General features: G+C 29.7%; 1 protein-coding gene and 2 long non-coding RNA genes across 15 annotated transcripts; all 3 read left to right on the plus strand.

Annotated features, from left to right (window-relative positions):
• The first annotated feature begins 1,468 nt into the window (after positions 1–1,468).
• Positions 1,469–3,488, plus strand: LOC148238557 (uncharacterized). 7 transcript variants are annotated; one of them, XR_015809757.1, is made up of 4 exons: positions 1,469–1,927; positions 2,003–2,126; positions 2,240–2,340; positions 2,412–3,488. It is a non-coding gene; the product is annotated as an uncharacterized LOC148238557 (long non-coding RNA). The 7 variants fall into 7 exon arrangements; XR_015809754.1 differs by having other exon boundaries at positions 1,607–1,645; positions 1,713–1,781; positions 1,848–1,927; positions 2,003–3,488; XR_015809756.1 differs by having other exon boundaries at positions 1,991–2,126; positions 2,240–3,488.
• Positions 3,489–5,229: 1,741 nt separating this feature from the next.
• LOC148238558 (uncharacterized) lies at positions 5,230–7,480 on the plus strand. 7 transcript variants are annotated; one of them, XR_015809861.1, is made up of 4 exons: positions 5,230–5,917; positions 5,993–6,116; positions 6,230–6,330; positions 6,402–7,480. It is a non-coding gene; the product is annotated as an uncharacterized LOC148238558 (long non-coding RNA). The 7 variants fall into 7 exon arrangements; XR_015809858.1 differs by having other exon boundaries at positions 5,597–5,635; positions 5,703–5,771; positions 5,838–5,917; positions 5,993–7,480; XR_015809860.1 differs by having other exon boundaries at positions 5,981–6,116; positions 6,230–7,480.
• An 11,920-nt stretch (positions 7,481–19,400) lies between these two features.
• On the plus strand, positions 19,401–21,782 carry LOC148238559 (uncharacterized). Its single transcript, XM_088185203.1, has one exon. It carries the CDS (start codon positions 19,828–19,830, stop codon positions 21,358–21,360), a length of 1,533 nt encoding a protein of 510 aa, XP_088041329.1. The 5' UTR covers positions 19,401–19,827; the 3' UTR covers positions 21,361–21,782.
• Positions 21,783–24,744: the final 2,962 nt, after the last annotated feature.

Here is a 24,744-nt window from a genome sequence, read left to right on the forward strand (position 1 = left end):
GATATATTTTTATTTTATTTTTAATTACTATATTACTACAGCATCAAAATAACCTCTTATAAGGTTGACAGATCGTTTTTGTCCTTGTTTAAGGAAAATGTATGAAACACAATAAAATTTGTGAAAAAATGTTGTATAAAAAATGTTTGAGGGTCAACGAAACACCTGTAATGTCGCTTTTGAACACATCTGGCACACCCCAAGTCAATGATGAACTGAATTCTTAGAAATATTTTGTCAAGTTATAACGTCATTCTTAAATTCGGAGCAAAATATTTTGTTATGCTGAGATTAGTCTTCATTACAATGAAAACATTTTGCATGAAAGTTTTTCGGGGACAAATTAAAGATTCGTTATACTGGAATTTCATTATTTCGCCTCGCTACCGCTCGCGCCGACCTTCACTATAGAACCAAACAACCTAACCTTTTTTTAATGATATTGTATTGATTTGTTCTCATTTCGGTATATTTTGTAATTGTCCAGAATCATCCAATCTATGACTAACCGATCCCGCGATCGCAGCGACGTATGAAGCGACGCCTGTGAGTATTTGTGGAACTGATTTTGACGCCGGCGTAAAACATCATCGTGACGTCACTATGGCGTTCGAACGCGAGTGTTTTGGGAATTCGCGGCCCGTTTTAACGATGCATATAACACAATTTTATCATAAATTAAAATTTTAGTAATAAGAGCGTTTTTTAGTTACACCATAAGTTACTTTATAATTAAAAAAAGTTGTTTATATGTTTTATGTGTAAATATAAAAGCCAATTAGAAAGATATAATAAACTGAAAATATCAAGCACCTAATATGTTACTTTAGACCAAAAATGCGTTTTAAAAATATTAATAATTTTGAGACCTTTGTCTATCTTTAATAAAAAATACTTTGACTTATTTTGATTGATATATTTTTTAAAGTAAATGTTTTTTCTGCGCAGTATTATATATTTTAATAATTAATAAATGCAAAAAGTTTTCACATTATTTAAAATTAATAATAAAATAAACATATTTAAAATCCATAATAAATAAAGAATATTTAAAATCCATAATAAAATAAAAAATATTTTTAAAGTTGAAAATAATATTTTGAATAAATCTTGAAATTTTATTCTGAAACTTTATAATTTAAAAAATATTAAAATTAGTGATATACAATTTTGTGTAGTTTCCTTTCAAAGGTGTCAGTAAGAAGGATTTTTGCAACACTATGTGTTTAGTAGTTGGTTGTTATCGAATAGTACTTATTTTTAAACTTTGCCCCTTTTTTTTGAAAATATTTTTTCAAAGGAAATTTTAAAAATTCTCTAAAAACTATTACTTTAAATTGGCAACGTTCGCCAAAATGTAAGTACACATTTTTTCTGTTAAGAGAAGCTAATAAAAAATTTACATTTTTTATATTATATTTTAAATACCGTATAAACTAAACATATTTAAAAAAAATATTTTTTTTTATAATTTGATGATTTTTATACATATATTGATAAGTGTTTTACAATTTAAATCGATAAAATCAATTTCGTAGTTCGTTCTCAAGCGCGCCGGGGAAATACCATAAACGGTATTCCCCGGAATTTCTTATATGTGACAGTTCATCTGTCATCGGTCAAGCGCGCGCCGGGATACAGCTTAGTGCGATTAAATAAACAGTGAAATATGTTATAATCACAGCATTTTTCTTAAAAAGTTACAATTGTAGATGATTCAAAGTGATTTACCATTGGAATTATAGACTTTATAATCGAAATTATCAATTATGAGTGTGCCAGTAAGTGTTTGGTTATATGAATACTATATCACGGTTATTCTAACAAAATTACTATTGACTTTCTAGGATCTAATATTAAAAGACAAACAGCAGTGATTTGGCAATTGAAGATATACATGCCAAAGTTAATTAAACATATTACAATGGTAATAATAATGAAAAATCTCATATTAGTGTAAACAAAAAGTTACTTTTTACCCAATATATAGTATCGTTTACAGTCAATTTTCAGAATCAATGAGAGATCTAATAACATTTACGTATGGCAAACAATTAATGTATGACATATTGCGACTATTTTGAAGAAGATGAAGATATGTCAATCTACGTGTTTAATCCTCAACAGTAATTTCCGTTAATTTTGTTCTTCGTTTGTCGTTCAAATTTAATTTATGGATTATAATAGTAGTAATAATGTGTTCAATGTTTACTCTTATAATTTTTTAATTACTTTTCAGAAGCAATGATGGAACAATTTGATGACCTAAATGGCTACAACGTAGAATTGGTATATATAAACAAAGAGTTAATCTTCTCATGTTGAAGTCACTGTCAGCAAGTATTATCTTTTCATAAAGAACATACTACATAAGTTTGATGTAACTGAATATCTTAAATTTGGCTATTCAGAAAGAGGAATGATGGCACAGAACAAAAATTGTACATATTTTGCCACATCGGAATTAAAAATAACCCACTCTTAGATATTTTGGCTATCGATTATTCCAGGTATGCAATCATATATTTATAATCATTGTAAAATGTCGTTTATTAGATAACATCCAAGAAACTACACATTTATAAGCTGTCCGACAGCGCCGATTTGATCGACATTAACTTTCAATCCTCACATACTAAGGATATATTACACGTTCATGTTTAAAACATAACTGGTAAATTTAAAATTCTTAAAATCTAACGTATATATGTATTAAATCGGAAAGCAATGATAATGTTATATGTAATATAAAAGTAAAACTCACTTTTCGGCCTCGGAGCCCGGCGACGGGATTTCAAAATTTGAAGATTTCATTACAAAGATTGTTTTATGATTGTTTATCTAATTTAATCAATGTATTCTTCTTATCCTCAACACATTATGTATATATTTAATTTTCATAGTTATAACACACCTAGTTATTTTGCAATCCGATTATTTATAAAAGCAAAAACTCACTTTTAGGCCTCGGAGCCCGTCGCCGGGAATTCAAAATTTGAAAATTTCATTACGAAGATTATTTTATGATTGTTTATCTAGTTTAATCAATGTATTCTTCTAATCCTCAACGCATTATGTATATATTTCATTTTTATTAAGTCAAATGACGAATTAATGAAAATTATTGTCGCGTAGCAAAATTTTATTATTAAATAATAATTATTTAAAAGTGTTGTCACGGTACTATCTATTTGAATTTGAATGCTTATTTTTCATTGGTCGACGCTATTTGAATATTTGAATGCTTATTTTTGATTGGTCGAAACAACAGAACGCATTACCGGCGGCTCGAAAATCAATCGGAACAAATTCAATTTTAATTTTTATTATTATTTATTATTATAATTAAATATATTTCCTTTGTTTACGTGTATTGTTACACACTGTTAATACAAATCGATACGAATTACAGAGTAGATAATTGAACGGAGAATGTTTCGTTTAAAGTTATGCGCGTCCGGAAGCGGAAGCGGCTTAGAACAATTATATATAAGACTAGCTGTCGGTACCTCACTATCGTGAGGTACCGATAGCTAGCGAGTGTGCGAATACCGGACCCTCAACTTTTTGGGTTTTAAATATAATTTTTGCTTCGTTCTGATTTTTTTAAATATTTTTTAAAATTTAATGGTTCAAATTGGTCATTACTATTTAAGATTTTCAATGATAGACAAAATAGTTCAATCTATAAAAACTACTTAACATTTTCAATTCATTTAAAAATAGGTTTACAACTTGACTAAATATTTCCAGAAGAAAACATTTTATATTATTTATTAGATTTACAACGTTAGATTTTATCGTTATATTGAAACTTAGATATTTATTGATAAATCTAAACATTGTATATCATTTATGAATAGGTTTAAAACTTGGCTAGATAATAATAAATTAAAAATTGTACTATGAAATTTCAATACAGCGAAGCTCACGAAACCAATGAATAAATTTTGGTGTACTGAAAATTCGTTATATTGAATGTAAGGAAGATGATATATTTTTATTTTATTTTTAATTACTATATTACTACAGCATCAAAATAACCTCTTATAAGGTTGACAGATCGTTTTTGTCCTTGTTTAAGAAAAATGTATGAAACACAATAAAATTTGTGAAAAAATGTTGTATAAAAAAAGTTTGAGGGTCAACGAAACACCTGTAATGTCGCTTTTGAACACATCTGGCACACCCCAAGTCAATGATGAACTGAATTCTTAGAAATATTTTGTCAAGTTATAACGTCATTCTTAAATTCGGAGCAAAATATTTTGTTATGCTGAGATTAGTCTTCATTACAATGAAAACATTTTGCATGAAAGTTTTTCGGGGACAAATTAAAGATTCGTTATACTGGAATTTCATTATTTCGCCTCGCTACCGCTCGCGCCGACCTTCACTATAGAACCAAACAACCTAACCTTTTTTTAATGATATTGTATTGATTTGTTCTCATTTCGGTATATTTTGTAATTGTCCAGAATCATCCAATCTATGACTAACCGATCCCGCGATCGCAGCGACGTATGAAGCGACGCCTGTGAGTATTTGTGGAACTGATTTTGACGCCGGCGTAAAACATCATCGTGACGTCACTATGGCGTTCGAACGCGAGTGTTTTGGGAATTCGCGGCCCGTTTTAACGATGCATATAACACAATTTTATCATAAATTAAAATTTTAGTAATAAGAGCGTTTTTTAGTTACACCATAAGTTACTTTATAATTAAAAAAAGTTGTTTATATGTTTTATGTGTAAATATAAAAGCCAATTAGAAAGATATAATAAACTGAAAATATCAAGCACCTAATATGTTACTTTAGACCAAAAATGCGTTTTAAAAATATTAATAATTTTGAGACCTTTGTCTATCTTTAATAAAAAATACTTTGACTTATTTTGATTGATATATTTTTTAAAGTAAATGTTTTTTCTGCGCAGTATTATATATTTTAATAATTAATAAATGCAAAAAGTTTTCACATTATTTAAAATTAATAATAAAATAAACATATTTAAAATCCATAATAAATAAAGAATATTTAAAATCCATAATAAAATAAAAAATATTTTTAAAGTTGAAAAAAATATTTTGAATAAATCTTGAAATTTTATTCTGAAACTTTATAATTTAAAAAATATTAAAATTAGTGATATACAATTTTGTGTAGTTTCCTTTCAAATGTGTCAGTAAGAAGGATTTTTGCAACACTATGTGTTTAGTAGTTGGTTGTTATCGAATAGTACTTATTTTTAAACTTTGCCCCTTTTTGTTGAAAATATTTTTTCAAAGGAAATTTTAAAAATTCTCTAAAAACTATTACTTTAAATTGGCAACGTTCGCCAAAATGTAAGTACACATTTTTTCTGTTAAGAGAAGCTAATAAAAAATTTACATTATTTATATTATATTTTAAATACCGTATAAACTAAACATATTTAAAAAAAATATTTTTTTTATAATTTGATGATTTTTATACATATATTGATAAGTGTTTTACAATTTAAATCGATAAAATCAATTTCGTAGTTCGTTCTCAAGCGCGCCGGGGAAATACCATAAACGGTATTCCCCGGAATTTCTTATATGTGACAGTTCATCTGTCATCGGTCAAGCGCGCGCCGGGATACAGCTTAGTGCGATTAAATAAACAGTGAAATATGTTATAATCACAGCATTTTTCTTAAAAAGTTACAATTGTAGATGATTCAAAGTGATTTACCATTGGAATTATAGACTTTATAATCGAAATTATCAATTATGAGTGTGCCAGTAAGTGTTTGGTTATATGAATACTATATCACGGTTATTCTAACAAAATTACTATTGACTTTCTAGGATCTAATATTAAAAGACAAACAGCAGTGATTTGGCAATTGAAGATATACATGCCAAAGTTAATTAAACATATTACAATGGTAATAATAATGAAAAATCTCATATTAGTGTAAACAAAAAGTTACTTTTTACCCAATATATAGTATCGTTTACAGTCAATTTTCAGAATCAATGAGAGATCTAATAACATTTACGTATGGCAAACAATTAATGTATGACATATTGCGACTATTTTGAAGAAGATGAAGATATGTCAATCTACGTGTTTAATCCTCAACAGTAATTTCCGTTAATTTTGTTCTTCGTTTGTCGTTCAAATTTAATTTATGGATTATAATAGTAGTAATAATGTGTTCAATGTTTACTCTTATAATTTTTTAATTACTTTTCAGAAGCAATGATGGAACAATTTGATGACCTAAATGGCTACAACGTAGAATTGGTATATATAAACAAAGAGTTAATCTTCTCATGTTGAAGTCACTGTCAGCAAGTATTATCTTTTCATAAAGAACATACTACATAAGTTTGATGTAACTGAATATCTTAAATTTGGCTATTCAGAAAGAGGAATGATGGCACAGAACAAAAATTGTACATATTTTGCCACATCGGAATTAAAAATAACCCACTCTTAGATATTTTGGCTATCGATTATTCCAGGTATGCAATCACATATTTATAATCATTGTAAAATGTCGTTCATTAGATAACATCCAAGAAACTACACATTTATAAGCTGTCCGACAGCGCCGATTTGATCGACATTAACTTTCAATCCTCACATACTAAGGATATATTACACGTTCATGTTTAAAACATAACTGGTTAATTTAAAATTCTTAAAATCTAACGTATATATGTATTAAATCGGAAAGCAATGATAATGTTTTATGTAATATAAAAGTAAAACTCACTTTTCGGCCTCGGAGCCCGGCGACGGGATTTCAAAATTTGAAGATTTCATTACAAAGATTGTTTTATGATTGTTTATCTAATTTAATCAATGTATTCTTCTTATCCTCAACACATTATGTATATATTTAATTTTCATAGTTATAACACACCTAGTTATTTTGCAATCCGATTATTTATAAAAGCAAAAACTCACTTTTAGGCCTCGGAGCCCGTCGCCGGGAATTCAAAATTTGAAAATTTCATTACGAAGATTATTTTATGATTGTTTATCTAGTTTAATCAATGTATTCTTCTAATCCTCAACGCATTATGTATATATTTCATTTTTATTCAGTCAAATGACGAATTAATGAAAATTATTGTCGCGTAGCAAAATTTTATTATTAAATAATAATTATTTAAAAGTGTTGTCACGGTACTATCTATTTGAATTTGAATGCTTATTTTTCATTGGTCGACGCTATTTGAATATTTGAATGCTTATTTTTGATTGGTCGAAACAACAGAACGCATTACCGGCGGCTCGAAAATCAATCGGAACAAATTCAATTTTTATTTTTATTATTATTTATTATTATAATTAAATATATTTCCTTTGTTTACGTGTATTGTTACACACTGTTAATACAAATCGATACGAATTACAGAGTAGATAATTGAACGGAGAATGTTTCGTTTAAAGTTATGCGCGTCCGGAAGCGGAAGCGGCTTAGAACAATTATATATAAGATTATTTTATCAAATGAAAACCTTAAATAAACAAAAAAAAACTGAAGCTTTAATTTTTACAACATACAGAATCTCTGCTTCCACCTAGAACCTTCAAAATATTTTATTAAAAATATTTTTTTAAATTGTTGTTCTGAATATCAAAATGGCTAAAACTAGTAATGCAAAATAAATAAGTTTTATTTAAAAAAAATTGAAAACATCACTTTAAAATTAAAAAATACAATTACCATACAATAAATAATGCAATTAAAAATATTTCTAAAAATTTTATTTTTTTGCTTTTGCGTTTGCAAATTGCGAAATAATAATATAGACAAAATAGTAAAATTTGACGAACGTTCTAATATTTTTTTAAGCGTTCTTTTGCCCATGGCTATTGTTGCTATCATGGTGATAAATATGCGAACAGTTAATTTATTAATAGATTGGTGTAAATCTCATTTGCTCCATATATTTAAAATAACTAAGTGAGAAACGGTATTTATTTTTTTACTTAATGCTTAAAGTATTCGATTTTATTTCTGAAATGATCAGATTTTTTTCCAAATATGATTGTGGTAGTAAAATTTCTTTAGCTTTAAACTTTCGCATGACAATGAAATAAAACCTTCTCCGGGGAAAAATATTTTTTTTTGTAATTTGTTGATTACTGCTAAATCGTTCCTTTAATTGAATTATAATAGAGCCTACAACATTATAACAATGCATCGTAAGCAAGTTTATCTGACTTTTTTTTTAATATTTGGTCTATGATCAATTTGTTGTTTAAGACTTTTACTTTTATAACAATTTTCTCTATGTTAGTTTTTAAAAATCATTAAGACCATCGGTGAAGCGTGTGAATTAATTTTGAACATTTTTAAATAACCCTTTCATTGAAAGTAGTTTTTCGGAATAATTCAATTTTTTTTGTCTACTAGTATATATATATATATGGAAAAAACTATCTTAGATTTACATTACTATCTTAGAATTGCTTGCTAACAAAAATAAAATAAATACCTTAAACACACGATTACCAGATATCCGTTTCTTTGCAAGACCAATCAGCCAAAATTATAAAATAAACGTTTCCTTATACTTATCCACGAACGTAATTTGTAACCATACCCTTCTGACTTCCACCCTAAGACATTTTTTTAAAAAACACCCTCCTCAGCCACACATCTTAGTAGATGGGGGTACAGAGGAGGTATCATTGATACAATGAAATGATTTGCTGAGTCAGATTCCACGCACGAAATTATATAAAGCCTTTTAAGAGATCTCGTGCTCCGCGCCTTGTACCTGTTATCGAATGTGTACACTCGCTTAACATCTAGGGTGTACAATCGGTTCAATGAAAAGATCTGCCTTTCCTGTATATTATAATTATACAATATATTGCTAATTTGTTTGATCGTCATAACTCATTGAAATACTATGTTAGGTCAAGACTAGAGTTTTTTTAACTACACAAATATTGAATGAAAATTTCGGTCACAGTAGTCCGATAAACTTTCTATTCTTATATGATTTTCGAAGACGTAAAAGCATTTTTTTGTTGAGAAGAAACGTTTCATTATCTTGTATTTCGAAACAAAATAAATGCGCATAAAGACCATGGATTTTGGAGCGGCACTAGTCACTCGAGTATATTGAGAGAGAAAAAACGACTACCTATGTTACTCAATTATACAAATTGTTGCATTCTAAGATTTTTAAAAAGCAATTATCAATTCAAATCAAATATTTTTTAATGTTCATGTTGTTGAAAATCGGACGAATAATTATAATAATCGATTATTGGAATTTTCGAGCAATGACGCTCCTAATTTAATTAAAATAAATAATTACAATGTAGTATGTTTGACCATCGTAATGCTTTAAAGTCCCTAGTCCATATTAAAATAAAGTTATAGATTACTGGTCTTCACTAAAAGAAAATTTAATAATAAAATTTGTGAACTGTTTTGGGTTTTTAACGCACGAGTGTATCTTAGGGTAAATAATTATCTATAAATTTATTTATGCGTAATTTACGAATATAGATTTTTATAGTATATACAAATATAAGCTTTAGCTAAAAGACTCGATTTGATAATTATAATTATATTGGACAAAAAACTGTCTTTATTTGTCAGAAATCATTTTTTTATATTTATTTTATATGACTGGAAACACCTGTATAGATAAATTTTAACTACTAACAAAGAATAGTATTACAAAATAAAATGCTATCCAACAGTTAGGTAGAAAGCCGAATAGCTAATCAGCGAGCATTAAAGATGTTTGCATCTTAATAGGTAGATTTATTATTAATTTATATTTGGTGTAAAATAAAAAGTTCACCCATATAAACTGCTAGAACTTTATAACATAGTTTAATTTATGTATAAATTTTATGTTTTAATTATAAATATTAAAAATATTTCAGATTCATCCCTTAAAATTAAAATATAATTTAGAATAATTGCTAAAATTGTCTATCGATACCAATTTGACTGTCTGTTCCGAATTAAAATAAAACACGAGGGTGGATCGCAGAAGAAGTCAAGGAAATGTGAACAACTGAAGAGAAACACCGAGAAGATTCGGGAGAGCTTATCAATGAATGTTTTATGATGGCACGTTTCAACACTTAAAGTCACAATTTTCACCCTAGCACAACCGTACCGTACCCTGCCTTTTCAGCAACAAGTTATCTCGTTATTAAGCGTCAAATCTTTGTACAAGTATTACGCCAATCATAACTTAGATCAAACCTAATAGTATTTCGAATTACAATTTAAAATTATAGATTAAGATAAAAAAGTTGCATTACTTTGAATCAATAATAAAGTTGATGTGTGTATTTTTTATATAAATGTATGTCACTAAGTTAAATGAAGTGTAAGTTGCTGGTTAAAAACCGGTTTTTTTTAATTAACAAGAGTAAATTAAAAAGATAAAATAAGACGTATAGTAATAAAAACATTAGATTAATTAAGTATAGAAAACCTACATCTGATATTAAACATAATACTATTTAATTAATTAAGGACTTGACACTTAAAAAAATTTATAAGTGACAAGTCCTTGTAATATTTTAAAAGTATTTATTGATATATGAACAGAAATTTAATTATGAATATAATAGATCTACTATAAAAGTTTTTCAGGTTAGCAATAAAAGGCGTGATAAAAGAATTGCAGATGAAAGTTAAATTAGATTTATGCTCATCCTTTAAATTCAGTAATTAGTTTAAACGACTTTCCAACTCAATGAAAAGTTGCTCAAATTATATTGAAACTATTTAACATAAACCAGAAAAGGAACTAGATGATATTTCCTTAACAGATTAACGCCCATGGACTCGTGTACGAGTCTTGAAAGAACATTGTTTAATGGTCGTGGACTCATGCTTGAGTCCTGCATCATGCGTTTTCTTTTAATTAAAAAAATACCGGAAAACTATCAAGTTTGCCTCTACATTATAAGGAGAGATGATGGTATACTATTTATACATAATATCAAATAAAAATTATTTAAATTTTATTGAATTTTTTTAAAAAGTATCGTCTTGTTCCATTGCGTAGCAATGCAATGAGTCCTCGCCTTTTTGAGGCACGTGAAGTTTATGAACCAAAATTATTGATCTTATCTAAAAAATAATATTTTATGTTACACTCCTTGAACAGAAATAAATTTCAGGGTCAAAACTATGGCTAGGTAAACGTAAAATCAATCCAATCAAAATAAATCCAAACATTTGCAATTGATAGCACATAAATTAACAAAGTTTTTTTCTAAAATTTAAAAGTAAAAACCTAAAAAAAAAAGTACGTAAAAAGTAAAAAAGTACGGTATATGTAGATAATCAAAAATTTTTCAATAAATAGCATCCATTAACTTACGAACATTTTTACCGAGTGTTCGTTATTCTACTATTTTCTCAACATTTGGAAAACCGCAATGATTCACAATTTAAAAGCCCAAGAGAAAACAGCTACAATACGAATTAAGTAAAATAAAAAAAAAATATTATTGCACTTAAAAGAAGCAGAAAAGGAATAAAATCAATACGAATAAATATGTTTTTTTCATTCCTAATATTTCGTGTAAATTGAAAATAGTTGCAATGCTAATAAACCAGTTAAATACTGCTATACTATTTTGTGTAAACAATGCATGAAAAATATCTATTTATAATATAATATAATTTGCACTCACCCAATTTTTCGGCGTTCCTTTTCTGCGTACAACTGTCACAAACACATTTATTTTTATCACAATTACACTTAGAAACTGCACTATAACTATATTTATAGTTATTTTTAATATTTACACTTTTTTATTATTTGCACAACTATAAAAACACTCAATATGAAGAAGAATTTCACAATAACTGCACATGTATGCTGTATCTTTCCTTGTTGCATATGCAGCAAGGAACAGCATTTCTCCTCACATTTTATTTTTATTGACTAATAATTTTTCAGCTTATCCGAAAGCTTTTCTGGTGGATCGACAGCTCGGGCACGGCAAGATATGTTAGAAACCAGTGATAGATTTCACTAAATTTTGAATCCATCCTTTAGCCTAACTCGAAAGAAAATCTTTGAATTCAATTTCGCTATCAGGATTTAGATTTTTATAGACACGGAACGAATTTAACAATGCGCGTTGAAATAAATAAAAAAAATACATTTTTGTTCATTTGTTTGTTTTTCGAAAAAATTGATAACATTGGGTTGCTAGGTATTGATCGGCGCGATCAACACCTTCCATATATTTATTATAGTCCATTATACACGCAAAAAAGTTAAAGTTTGTTTAAATCTATTTCTTGACTTTTTCAAAATATCGGCGACTCGATTAGTTACATCGTTGCGGATTTTTCTATATTTTTGTATTTGTGAGATCTGATGATATAATTAAAAAAAAAACTATTATTTAGAATGAATCGCAAATTCACATAACGCATACGTTAGAGCAGGTCTCGGCAACCTTTTTTGACTTCGAGTCAAAATATTTAAAATGTTACTATTAAAAAGACTATTCGGGTAAGTAAATATTTTTGGTCCTAACAACCATATATGTGGTCTGGTTGTAACATCGTAAAACGTTATTCGGCACATGTACATACATACGTATATTAAAAAAAACTATTTGCAGAATTCAAATGGGACACTTCAAATCATCAAACGGGTCATATGGTGACCCGCGGGTCATAGGTTGCCGGAGCCCTGCGTTAGAGTGTCTTTGCGACGTCTCGCGTCTCTTTCTAGCATTCACTCGTCTCTTTCAAGCGTCTTGTTGACGTCTTTCGAATGATCGTGCAAGCGGCCTTGGAATTGTCGGCATATTCCTTCATCCATTTATCCAGGTGTTCAGCATATAACAAATTAGCTCGATAAGTATTATTTTCGAGCTGAATGTGTTGTAAAGAAGCGGGAAGAGCGCTCATATTTGAGGTGAGCAAAACATGCGCGCGCGCGGACAAGATGCATGCGAGGACGCTGCATCCCCACCCCGCGGTCACAGCGGCGTATGAAGCGACGCCTGTGCGTATTTGCGGAACTGGCGTTGGGGTCGGCGTGAAACGTCTTCGTGACGTCACTAAGATGTTCTAAAATGTATTTTTTGTGAATTGGCATACAGTCACACATATAATATGTTTATAAATGTAATTTTTATAATAAACTGTACTTAATTGAATATTTAAAAAAAAAAATTACAAAATTAATTGTATAAAAGATTATTATATTGTTACGTGAGACTATGTTAGGTCGTTGCACTGGCACACCCCCACCACTGATCTGCGCGAGAGTCAGTCCGAGAGAGCGAGGTCCGCGTAGGGTTGCCAGGTCGCCAAATCTAATAGCCGAACAGACCAGCCAGTTTGGCCGGAAGCTTAGGTAAAAAAGCCGGACACCCTACATTATTGAGGATTTTGTTTCTCAGTATTGATAGGCACGACAAAAAAAAATATGTAGAATTAAACTTTTTTGATTATTACCATAAATCTCAAAGCCGGATACGCAATCAAAAAGCCTAACTATGTCCTGCTTTATCCGGACGTCTGGCAACACTAGGCCTGCGCATGCGTATCTCAATATTTACCCCCAGATTGCATCACTATCTCCCGCTCAATTTGGATCGGCGTGAATTTGCCCGCGGCGTAAATACTGCTCGCGGGGCCGACTGTTGCCATGCGCGACTTGCTTCTTTTGACATTTGCACTCGTTGCACAATAGTGATGACCTCTTGCAATGGCGTATCGCTTCCGGCCCTGTACGCGGCCGTCTCCGCCTAAAAATCTAGCGCCTCCTCTCTCAGAGACGCACACAGTGTTCGAGCAGACGGATCTGTCTCGTTCAACTCGGCCGCGAAAGTGAATCAGCTGATAAACGCATCTTAACGTCCGCCATCGAATGTCGAATACTGCACGAAGCTGCTCCGTTTCTCAGCCTCGACTAGGGAGAGGCGTTCAGTGATGGCGTCCAAATTCGACTACACGATTTCTCGGCATCTTGATGCAACACTTCTGACACCTGTGCTAGGCCGTTAGAGCAGAACCTAGAGAAATTGGGTTAAGGAGCGATCGCGCTGCACCCCGATTACGGCAATCGACGCACCCCCACTATCGGTCTGCGCGAGAGTCACAGCGGGAGGACGGGGCCCGCGCATGCGCATGCGCATCTCAATATTTAATCCCCTCCCCCCCCCACAGATTGCAACACTATCCCCCGCTTAATTTGGATTGGCGTGAATTTGCTCGCGGGGCCGGCTGTTGGCGTACGCCGAAATCACGCCGAAGGTGCGAGGCCCCGCTCATGCGCATCTCAATATTTACCCCCCAGATTGCAACAATATCAATAAAAGTATAGTATATGGTAAAATTGTAATATAGATGAGCGTATGTGTTAATGTTTATTAATAAATTAATTCATTAGTATCACCATTATATGTTACGTAATAATTATTTAGAAATAATAAGACAATCAAACGTTGTGGTTTTGGTATTTATATATCAAGTTCTTAGAAAATATCTTTGTTATTAAGTTAATGTTTATGAAAAAATTAATCTTAACCCTAAAAAATTTTTTTATACATTATCTTATTATTAAAAATAATAATTGTTTAATACAACACACAAAATATGATTAAATAATAATTTAAAATATAAAATAAATATTAAATCAAAATGTTTTATTGTACGAATGTTTTTCTTTCTGTTATTTATTTTCATTAAATTTTCCGTTGTAACCTGACAGGCATAAGCCCAATGCGTTTCAACGGGCAAATCTGTACCAACTGAGTAACTCAATCAGACATAATGAATACTTACAAGTAAGTATTAACCACCAGACTATAAGTCAAGGAATTAGTGACATTTGTATTATTAATTTTAAATTAATAAGTGCTATACAATTTATAATCAATAGATATCACTACAGCTATTGCCGGTTTTTTAATTAAAAATGAAATTTCGAGTCCCGCTACCGGGGTTCGAACCTGCAACCATAAAGTTACTAGTCTAAGACGTTACGCACTACGGTATTCTATCTGATTATGATTGAAAGTTGCAAAAATTTTGTTTATACGATTTATTTTAGAAATACAATTTAATCTATTTACGCCTCAATACAATATTACTTTAGCCGTACTAGCTCTCAAAGTTTTCGTATTAAATCTATGATCTTTCACTCTAGCAATATAGTATTTTCTATATACTAAAACATTTATCCTAACATTTCTGTAAAATTCAATCATTCTAATTATAACCATACTATACTACTACAACTATTTATTATTTTTATAATTCAAGCTAGTGTTATCGCCCTATTTTTAAATCTTATAACTTAAGCATGTATAATATTGTTGTACAATAAATATTTTTTTACATATTTTTTTCAACAAAATAAATTAAAAATAGTATATATGTAATATTGTGCTAGTTTAGCGTCCGTGTGTTTTGGACAAAAAGTGAAAATTTAATTTTTAAACAATTTTTATAATACACTGATTTATTTAATAACGTTATCGACCGCTTCATTGCAATTATTACTGGAACAATAATTTACACATGTTTTGATCCATCTCTCCTTTCAAACTAAGTATAAACTGTTTTTTTAATTAAATTATTTTTTATTTATTATAATTAATGCTTATTATTTAATTTTTACAACTTCTGTCTTCTAAACCAAAGTACTACTATCGTACTTGTGCAAGCATATCGGAAGAGCAAATTCGCAACCGCCCGATGATTTATCTCGCGCTTTGTACACACCTTTGTGTACGTATGTATATATCTGTATTTACATAGGCCCGTGTAAATATTTTAGTGTCGCTTTTAAAAGTGCTGCGATGGCGTTCCGCGGCAATAGCCAATGCTACGGTCGGTTCTCAGGCAAAGAGATACCCTTTGCCCTTTTACAGTGGTAGTACCACCGCTGCCGAGCCATATCGCCTCGAGGGTCTGACGCAGCGCTAATCCACTCGCAGGGTGGTCTTGTAAACACCACCCACACCCCTGAATATCACCATGCACACAATTGTACTGCCACCCGCAAAAGACCGCTAATGCATGAGCTTTGTGGAGAACCTATACGATCTTCTCACCTGACTGTGTGCCTGGGAATGGATTTTGCCACCTGTTGGATTCATATAATTCTGGTCTACGCACAAAAAGTACTCCATTATGAAATATGAAATGAGTCTTCTTAAATAGATAGCGAGTGTTAATTACGTATATATCACAAATTGTACATTGATCGATAGATTTTGTGCATTTTTTACAAATCTGACCATCATTTCACATGAGAAATACAGCTTCTAGTTTAGCAGCTGTATTTATCATGTAAATGGAGCGTTTTTAAGCGCTGACGTCTTGGCGAGAATAAAAGTCGTGATCGCGACTCTTAAGGGCACTCTTGCAGCTAAAAGTCGCGAAGAATTGACGGATTGTATGAACAACAGCCCTTAAAGTGCACGCAGCGCTATGAATGCAATAAATTGTAACTCAACGCTTCTAGCAAAAAGTAATGGGATGCAAGTATTTCTTCTTGTACTAAGATTTTTTTAACAATTAATAGTATTGTGCTTATTTTAAATGACAGTTAAACCATATTTAATGCCATTATGAACTAGTGTATCGTACAGAATTCAAATTGGCAACAAGTTATTAAGATAAAACGCGCTCCACATAACGAAAAATAAAAAAATAACTTCATTAAAAAGTTTATAGTTCTTAATCTGTCTTGTTTTAAATATTAATAATGTTTTAAATGTTTTGTTTTGATATTTTGTCGAGTTTTATAAGCTAGGGCCAGCCGTCTGTTATATATAATTACAGTAAACTCCCTTATAGTAAAGTTTCCTATAGCGTTCCCCCATATAGCGTAGTTTTTATTACTGTTTGTCCCTTGACTTCGTTAGGCGTATTCTGTGTTAGGCGAAACGCCGCCGCGCTATAACATTCCAGGGATATGCATCACAACTAGAGTCTCCAATTACTCGAACCATCAACTACTCGAGTATCAAATATTAAAATTTTAAAATACTTGAGTACTCGAGTACTTTCGAGTATTTACCAAATGTACCAAAATAGCTATTATTCAAATTCGTGCACATATAAATAAATAAATAAAATACTTAGTATGTTAATTTTTACAATTATTTTAACTTTACGAACATACTTTTTAAAAACAATAATGCAAAAAGTGTCTCGAATTTAATATTACTGCTAACCTTTGGTTTTATTATTCCCGTTATGGAAAAAACCCTTTCCGTTGCTGTTGATGTTGGTCTTGTTGTCATTAACGCGTTGGATAAGGCTTCTAATTTATATCTGTTCGCTTTTTATAGATATAAAATTTTTTGAACTCTCTTTTTATGTTCTCTTCTTTCATTCCCTTCTCTGTTTTTCTCTTATTTCCTTCGACTATTGACAAAATAGCATTTTGTAATTCTTCTTGAATAGATTTTTTTTCTTAACAATATACAATATTCTACTCCTTCTGATTAATGCGAAGAATTTGAATCTATATCCTTCGAAGATGTATTTGGGTGAATCCCTTTCACTCTAGAGCTAAACGGCTCGCAAAGAACTGACTTTACTTTAAATGCCTTTAAAACACACAATTGTTTTGATTTATATTTTAAGCTGAGGGATCAGTATAAACAATTTACAACACTTTACGCTACAACTGCATAGTCATAAAACCTAATTTTTTTTTTGTTGATATTTCATATTGTTCATTGCCATAAATTAGATAAGTCGAACAGAAAACACAAAAGAAATTTCTCCGTCGTACCCACTAACATAGCCGACGACCGGAACTATGTAACTATGGAACTATGAAAAAATTATACCTGATAACCAGCATCACAAAAGACTTATTTTCGCAAGTGAAATGCATTGCCGTTATTGATTTATCACATAATTTGCTACCGGAAATCCCAGAAAAAACGTTTAATGAATTACAAAGTCTAAGAAAAATTGATCTCAGTTACAACCAACTAAAAAATATAACAAAAAAAACTTTCTTTGAATTGTCAGAATTAAAGGAGTTAAATTTATCACATAATCTACTGAAGATCACTTCTCACCACGCAGGAATGTTCAGAAGCACAGCTATAAAGATCTTGGACATGTCATACAACGAAGAGATTTATCTATCGCCCATAATTAAGGATCTTACTCCAACACATTTATATTTATCGCACAATAAGGTTATACTAACTGATTATATTTTTAAAGGGAAAAATAGCGGGCGTTTATTACATTTAGAAATGTCAAACATAAATTTATCGAATTTACCTAAAAATATATTACATCCACTGATACACCTAAGTTTTCTCAATCTTTCGCACAATAATTTAGAAAAATTAGATGATAATTCATTTACTTTACTCACCAAGTTAAAAATTTTAGTCATATCGCATAATATACTGAATTCTACAAATTTTTCATTTGAAAGAAATTTTTTACTTCAAACCTTAGATCTGTCTTACAACAATCTTACATTAATAAGAAAAGATATATTTTTAAAAAATATTAATTTGATTAATTTATATCTTAATGACAATCAATTATCTAATATACCTGAAATCAAGTTCTTAAATAAACTAGAATGTTTATATTTATCTAACAATCCTATTTTTAGCGCTGATAAACTTGATTTGCATGAAAATCGAATGTTAAAACATATATATATATATATGAATAACATTGGAATAAACAGAATTAAGAAAGGATTTTTTTAAAACAAGATATTTATCAGAACGTTGGATATATCAAACAATAACTTAAAAAAACTTGATTCTAACATTTTTTTGTATCTTCATGATTTGCAATAAAATAATTTGTACAACAATGAAATAATCGGTTTTGAATATAATTTTTACGTTCCAGAATATTTTTTAAAAACTTTCGATGTAGCTTGCAACAAAATAACGGCATTACCTGAAGTTATGATACAAAAATTGACAAAAAAAAAAGTTTTTACTTTACTTTTTGGTAATCCGATTAGCTGTGGTCATTTGGAAGGTCTGGTGAGCAGTCTTCAGCATTTATCAAGAGAGCAAATATTTCCTATTGAAAATGTATCATGTTTGTCTGGAGATGATTCTACATACTCGTACAAGTATGGAGACGACGAATGGATGTCAATAAAAAATATTGGTTGCCAATAAATACAAAATGGCTTCCGTGAATATAAACTGAAAATAATATAAATAGTATTAACTCATTATATAAATAATAATAACACATTAAATTATATAATATATATATTTAATTTAAAAACATTGTTTGTATACGTATTTGTATTATATTTTATTAATAATTTACTAGACATACATTGCTAAAAATAAAAATAATATTTTTTTATGCCTCCTTTTCTTTCTCTGGTTTAATTTTCCCAGTTTCGACTTCAGATATTAGGGTCATCGTCTTAGACGTAGTCCTGATTTTTCCTTGGTTAACACAGATTTTCTAGCTGCAATGTATTATTAGATTTACTATATTTTTTTCATTGTAAATAGAAAAATTTTCACCTTAAAAAATAAATAAATAGCGAATTAAAAAATGTGTATTATAAAAGTACGTCGCAGAAAACTTACTACCTAATTTTTATTTTATTCGAATGACACCAAAGCTATCTATTTTATTTAATTTAAGTGTATTTACTACAGGACAATAAATTAGTATGATATAAATATGTTTTGCGGTGTAATGATAACGACGATGATACCAGCCTACAAATTATATAAATCTGATAACCAGTCGTAAGCTATCAGTTTAGTTTACGCTCTCACTTGAAAATGTCGTGTTAAATTCAACTCTACAAGGACTTTAACAAATTATTAAAAATGTGGAAATCATTGAGTTTTATAGTGATGTGTATTGTGTTGTACTCTAAATGCGACTTAACATGTGATTCGAACGACGATAAAGGAGAATATACACTAGAATGTAAACCCAAAGATGCAGGTGATCAAGAATTATACGACAATTCGATATTTAGTGATATTGAATGTGACATGGCAAGAGATGAAGATGATAAATACATATTTAGTGCTAAAACCTGTTCGATAACCAGCATCACAAAAGACTTATTTTCGGAAGTGCAATGTATTACCATTATTGATTTATCTAATAATTTTTTATCGGAAATACCAGAAGAAACTTTCAATGGATTAAAAAGATTAAGAAAAATTGACCTCAGTTACAACCAATTAAAAAATATAGCAAAAAAAACTTTCTCTGAATTGCCAGAATTAAAGGAGTTAAATTTATCAAATAATCTACTAAAGATTACCTCTGTTGACGCAGGAATTTTTAGAACCACAAATATAAAGATCTTGAATATGTCACACAACGAAGAGATTTATCTATCGGCTGTAATTAAGGATCTTAATCCAACACATTTATATTTATCGCACAGTAAGGTTATACTAACAAATAATATTTTTATGGGAAAAAATACCGAGGGCTTATTACGTTTAGAAATGTCAAACACAAGTTTATCCAATTTACCTAATAATATATTTCATCCGCTGAAGAACCTGAATTTGCTCGATCTTTCCCACAATAATTTAAAAGAATTGGATGATGATTCATTCGCTCATCTAATCAAGCTAAAAGTTTTAGTGATATCTCACAACAAACTCGAATCTACAGAATTGTCATTTGATAAAAATGTTATACTTAATAATTTAGACCTGTCTTTCAACGAATTTGCAAATTTAGAGAGGAATGTATTTATTAAAAATATAAATTTAGTTAAGTTATCACTCAATGACAATAAATTAACTAGTATACCTGAAATTAAGTTCCTAAGTAAACTAGAATATTTAGATATATCTAATAATCCTTTAACTCACCTTGATAAAAATGTTTTTGACTCAAACACAGAATTAAAAGTTATATATCTAAGAAACATAAAATTAAAAAATATAAAAAAAAAAATTTTTGATCACAACGTCTATATTCGAACGTTGGATTTATCTAACAATAATTTACAAAAACTAGACGAAAATATTTTTAAAAATAATAATGATTTGCAAACTATAAATTTGCGAAACAATGAATTAAATGACTTTAAAGATAATTTTTACATTCCTGAACGTTACTTAAAAACTCTAGACATTTCCTGCAACAAAATAACGTTATTGCCGGGAAAAATGCTGACAAGTTTATCTAAAATAACAGTTTTACTTCATGGTAATCCGATTAGTTGTATTCAGTTAAAAGATATACTAAACAGTCTTCAGAATCTTTCTAGAGAACATTTTATTCGTGGTAAAACTATATCATGTTTGTATAGAGATAGGAATGAAGATACATATAATAAAACGTTTGACAAATGGCTAGCACAAAATGATTGTCCTAAAAAAAATTAAATACCCAACTGAAAAATAACTTATACGTTAATATATACATGTCTATCTAAAACGCAAAAAAGTTGATAACACTATTTACATATATATATATTATAATATATATGTATTATGATAAAGTTAAACATAACTGCACAAATATTGCTACCAATATAAATATTGTTAATATGTATGTGTATGTATTTTATTTTATATTATATAATAACTTCAAAAATAGTTTGCTATTATATTTTAAACGATATTCGCTCCGTATTTAACCATACCATTATGTACTGTTTTTTTTATTGTGGTATATACATTTAAATCATCGCAACATTTGTGCAACAATATCTAAATATGAATATATGTATTGTATATGTTATTTTTATGAAGTATTATATTAATGTTTTATAATTTTTCAAAATATATTTTTATTATTTTTTTAACACTGTTATTTTATTTAACGATAACCCAAAATAGGTATATACCAATATTGTACAATTTTCAAGCAATTACATACATTGAATATTTTATAAATCGTCATGTTATTAATTGTCTATTCATATAAAAAACTGAAATTTAAGTTAACAGGTGCTGATTTGATTATCATAACAAAGAGCATGCTACTAACAAAAGTAAATACTACCAACTAACCTACAATAAAATATAATAATATAAGACTATAATTTAACTTAATTATACATACTTTAATTTAATGTTAAATATTTTAAGAGATTCTCTAGTGGGAGAAATATATATTATATAAAAATGACATATTCTTCAAATAGACAGATTACATTTTTTTTTAAATAGCAAAAAAATATTTTGCTAATTTTTAGTTTTTTGTTGTAAAATCAACTCTGTTTTTTAACGTCTTAATCAATCAAGCACATTTTGAGAAATGTATAAACGCTCAAGTAAACTTTCAATGCATAATAATGACGCTTCGAGGAAGTTCTGTCTCAAAGCAACCCTGGTCCATATCTTAGGATTCATACACCGCTGAACAGGCCCCAGCCGAGTCACCAGTTATTCACTCATTACAGTAGCGGTATCCATCAGACTGTAACAGTGTCATAATAACAGCCTCTTTCAAGAACAACGGTTCCAGCTTCGATTCTAGCCGATGAGCAATTACGATAAGAGCATGCCTTACGCAAGAGTGCTCAAAGTTGTGCAGATACATATCTACGCCTTTATCGGTCAGCTTTCGGAGAGGTGACACGGAAGAGCCTCTTATTACGTGAACTGAATCGACTACATTTATTTTGCATTTTTAAAAGCGACGTAAACAACTTATCTTTTTTATTTTTTTAATAATATGTTTGTCTGTTGCATTAAAAATATTATAAATGCAACTTTTGACGCTACATATAATTATAAAAATACAATATAGATTGAGAAACACGCGGTTGCGATAAAAAAATATTTAATTAGCATTTAATTTTTTTTTAATTAAATAAAATAGGTCTAAAATTGCTAGAATAAATAGTACACACTTGCTTATGTTTTGGGTATTTCTACAACATTCACCGACAAAAACACTTACAATTGAAAATTACTACTCTCATTTTGTATTTATAAAAATCATTCTGCATATAACAGAATCTCTGGAAAATAAATATATCAACGAACAGTATTACTTTTGCGTAAAGCACATGACAACACATTATTTTTTTATTTGACAGAAAATACGCTTATTATTGTGGTGACCACACACATAATGTTTGAAAGAGTATTTTTCTCAAAACTTGCGTTAATAAACTTTGACCAAAATGATCATCCATTAACAAAGAAACAAGGTAATAGCGTAAAGGATGGACCACACAAAAGCCTTTGTTACGACCAGAAAAAATAACACGCAAGTATTCTTACTGTAAATATTTTCGGTCATGGAAATAATATTTATTTGTTGCGAAACAGTCACACATATAATAAATCACCGAAACCACAAGATTCCTGTTGCAGAATATGACCTTGAATAATTCTAAGAAACGAGTATATATATTGACTGGATGATCGCTGCATGATTGTGATGTGTGAGCAGGCTTTGCAGCCCTGGACTCCGCTAAGGAGAAGGCAGTCACAAGCGGACACTTGCAGTCGCCCGCAGAGGACATCATGGGCGTTCACATCCCGAGAGATACTTCCTAATACGAGCACCACCGTAGCAAAGAGTGATCATCCTCCGCTATACTGTCACTACCACGCCACTTACAAGACCTCTGAGGACCTCCCACTGACATCATCCATGCGCCAGCTTTTCCCCCACCGCTCCAAGAAAACATCTCACTATTTATCGACTAGATTCTAAGACTAGATTCCACCAAGCGTTCATTGGCTACGAAGTCACACCCACTAGGGTTCGCAAACCTTAAATTATATTAGGAAAAATATAATAATAAAGCTTTTGATACGATATGCTATTAAACTATATAAATATAGGACTAAATAATCTGCTCCAAGAATATCTGCTCCAACTACTACTGATTTTAAAGTAATTGCAAATAAATTACCATAATATTTTAAACATTCAAATAAAAATTTGTTGATGTTGAAAATTTAAATTAACCAGAAAAAACAAAGCTATTTTAATACACGAAACAGAGCCTAAATATTGAAATGCATTTATTAAGTAAATAGGGCAGTAACATAGAATCTAGGTATTGCGATTAATATATCAGCGTACATCTCGACTCTAAGCTAAAATTTTGCAACTTTGCTCTAAAAGGCTTGTCACTCTTGTGGTTAGGGATTCTGAAGTCTCGAGTTTTTTTGATTCCCGGGACTCGAGACCCAAATTTTTAAAGTCCCGGGAATTCCCGGGACTCGAGACTTTGATTATTTTTCGTATAATCATGAAAAAAAATTATGTTAAAAAATTAACTTATTATTAATAACTTTAATTAATTTATTATTATTAACTTATTATATTATTTGTGTTATAGGTACGAAAGGAGAAAATTTATTGAAACAATTTAAAAACACTTTATTCGATATTTATTTAAATTTAATTTATTACAATTTTTTTAATCGAAATATTTATATCAATATTAAGTTAAAACCTTTACTTTTGTAAGGAAAAATATGTTTTTAAAAACACCAAGGTGTTTTATGATGAATCACATAGCCTGTTCCTGGTTTTTGTGGCAAATATTCCAGATGTAGAAGAAACTCTCTCGCTTTCTGTAGATGTTGGTTTAATTGTAAGCAATGATTTGAATAAAAGCTCTAGATTCGGAGTTTGCTTGATAGTTGAATCTTATATCTGAAACTCCTTTTTAAAGTTGAATTTTTTATTTCTAGTCGTTGAAATATTTTGGTGTTTCGTGCGACAGAGTTGTGTTGATTTCAAATATTTTTTTTAAAAGGAAATTAACAATAATTTCGGAAGTTAATAAAGTGGCA

This window comes from Plectrocnemia conspersa, unplaced genomic scaffold (assembly GCF_051122295.1).
Source record: "Plectrocnemia conspersa isolate PC_06_02 unplaced genomic scaffold, ASM5112229v1 ptg000001l, whole genome shotgun sequence".
NCBI lineage: Eukaryota > Metazoa > Arthropoda > Insecta > Trichoptera > Polycentropodidae > Plectrocnemia > Plectrocnemia conspersa.

What these genes read in the sequence shown, in the direction of transcription:
- LOC148238559 (XM_088185203.1), top strand. Translation starts at nt 19,828, where the DNA reads ATGTGGAAATCATTGAGTTTTATAGTGATGTGTATTGTGTTGTACTCT.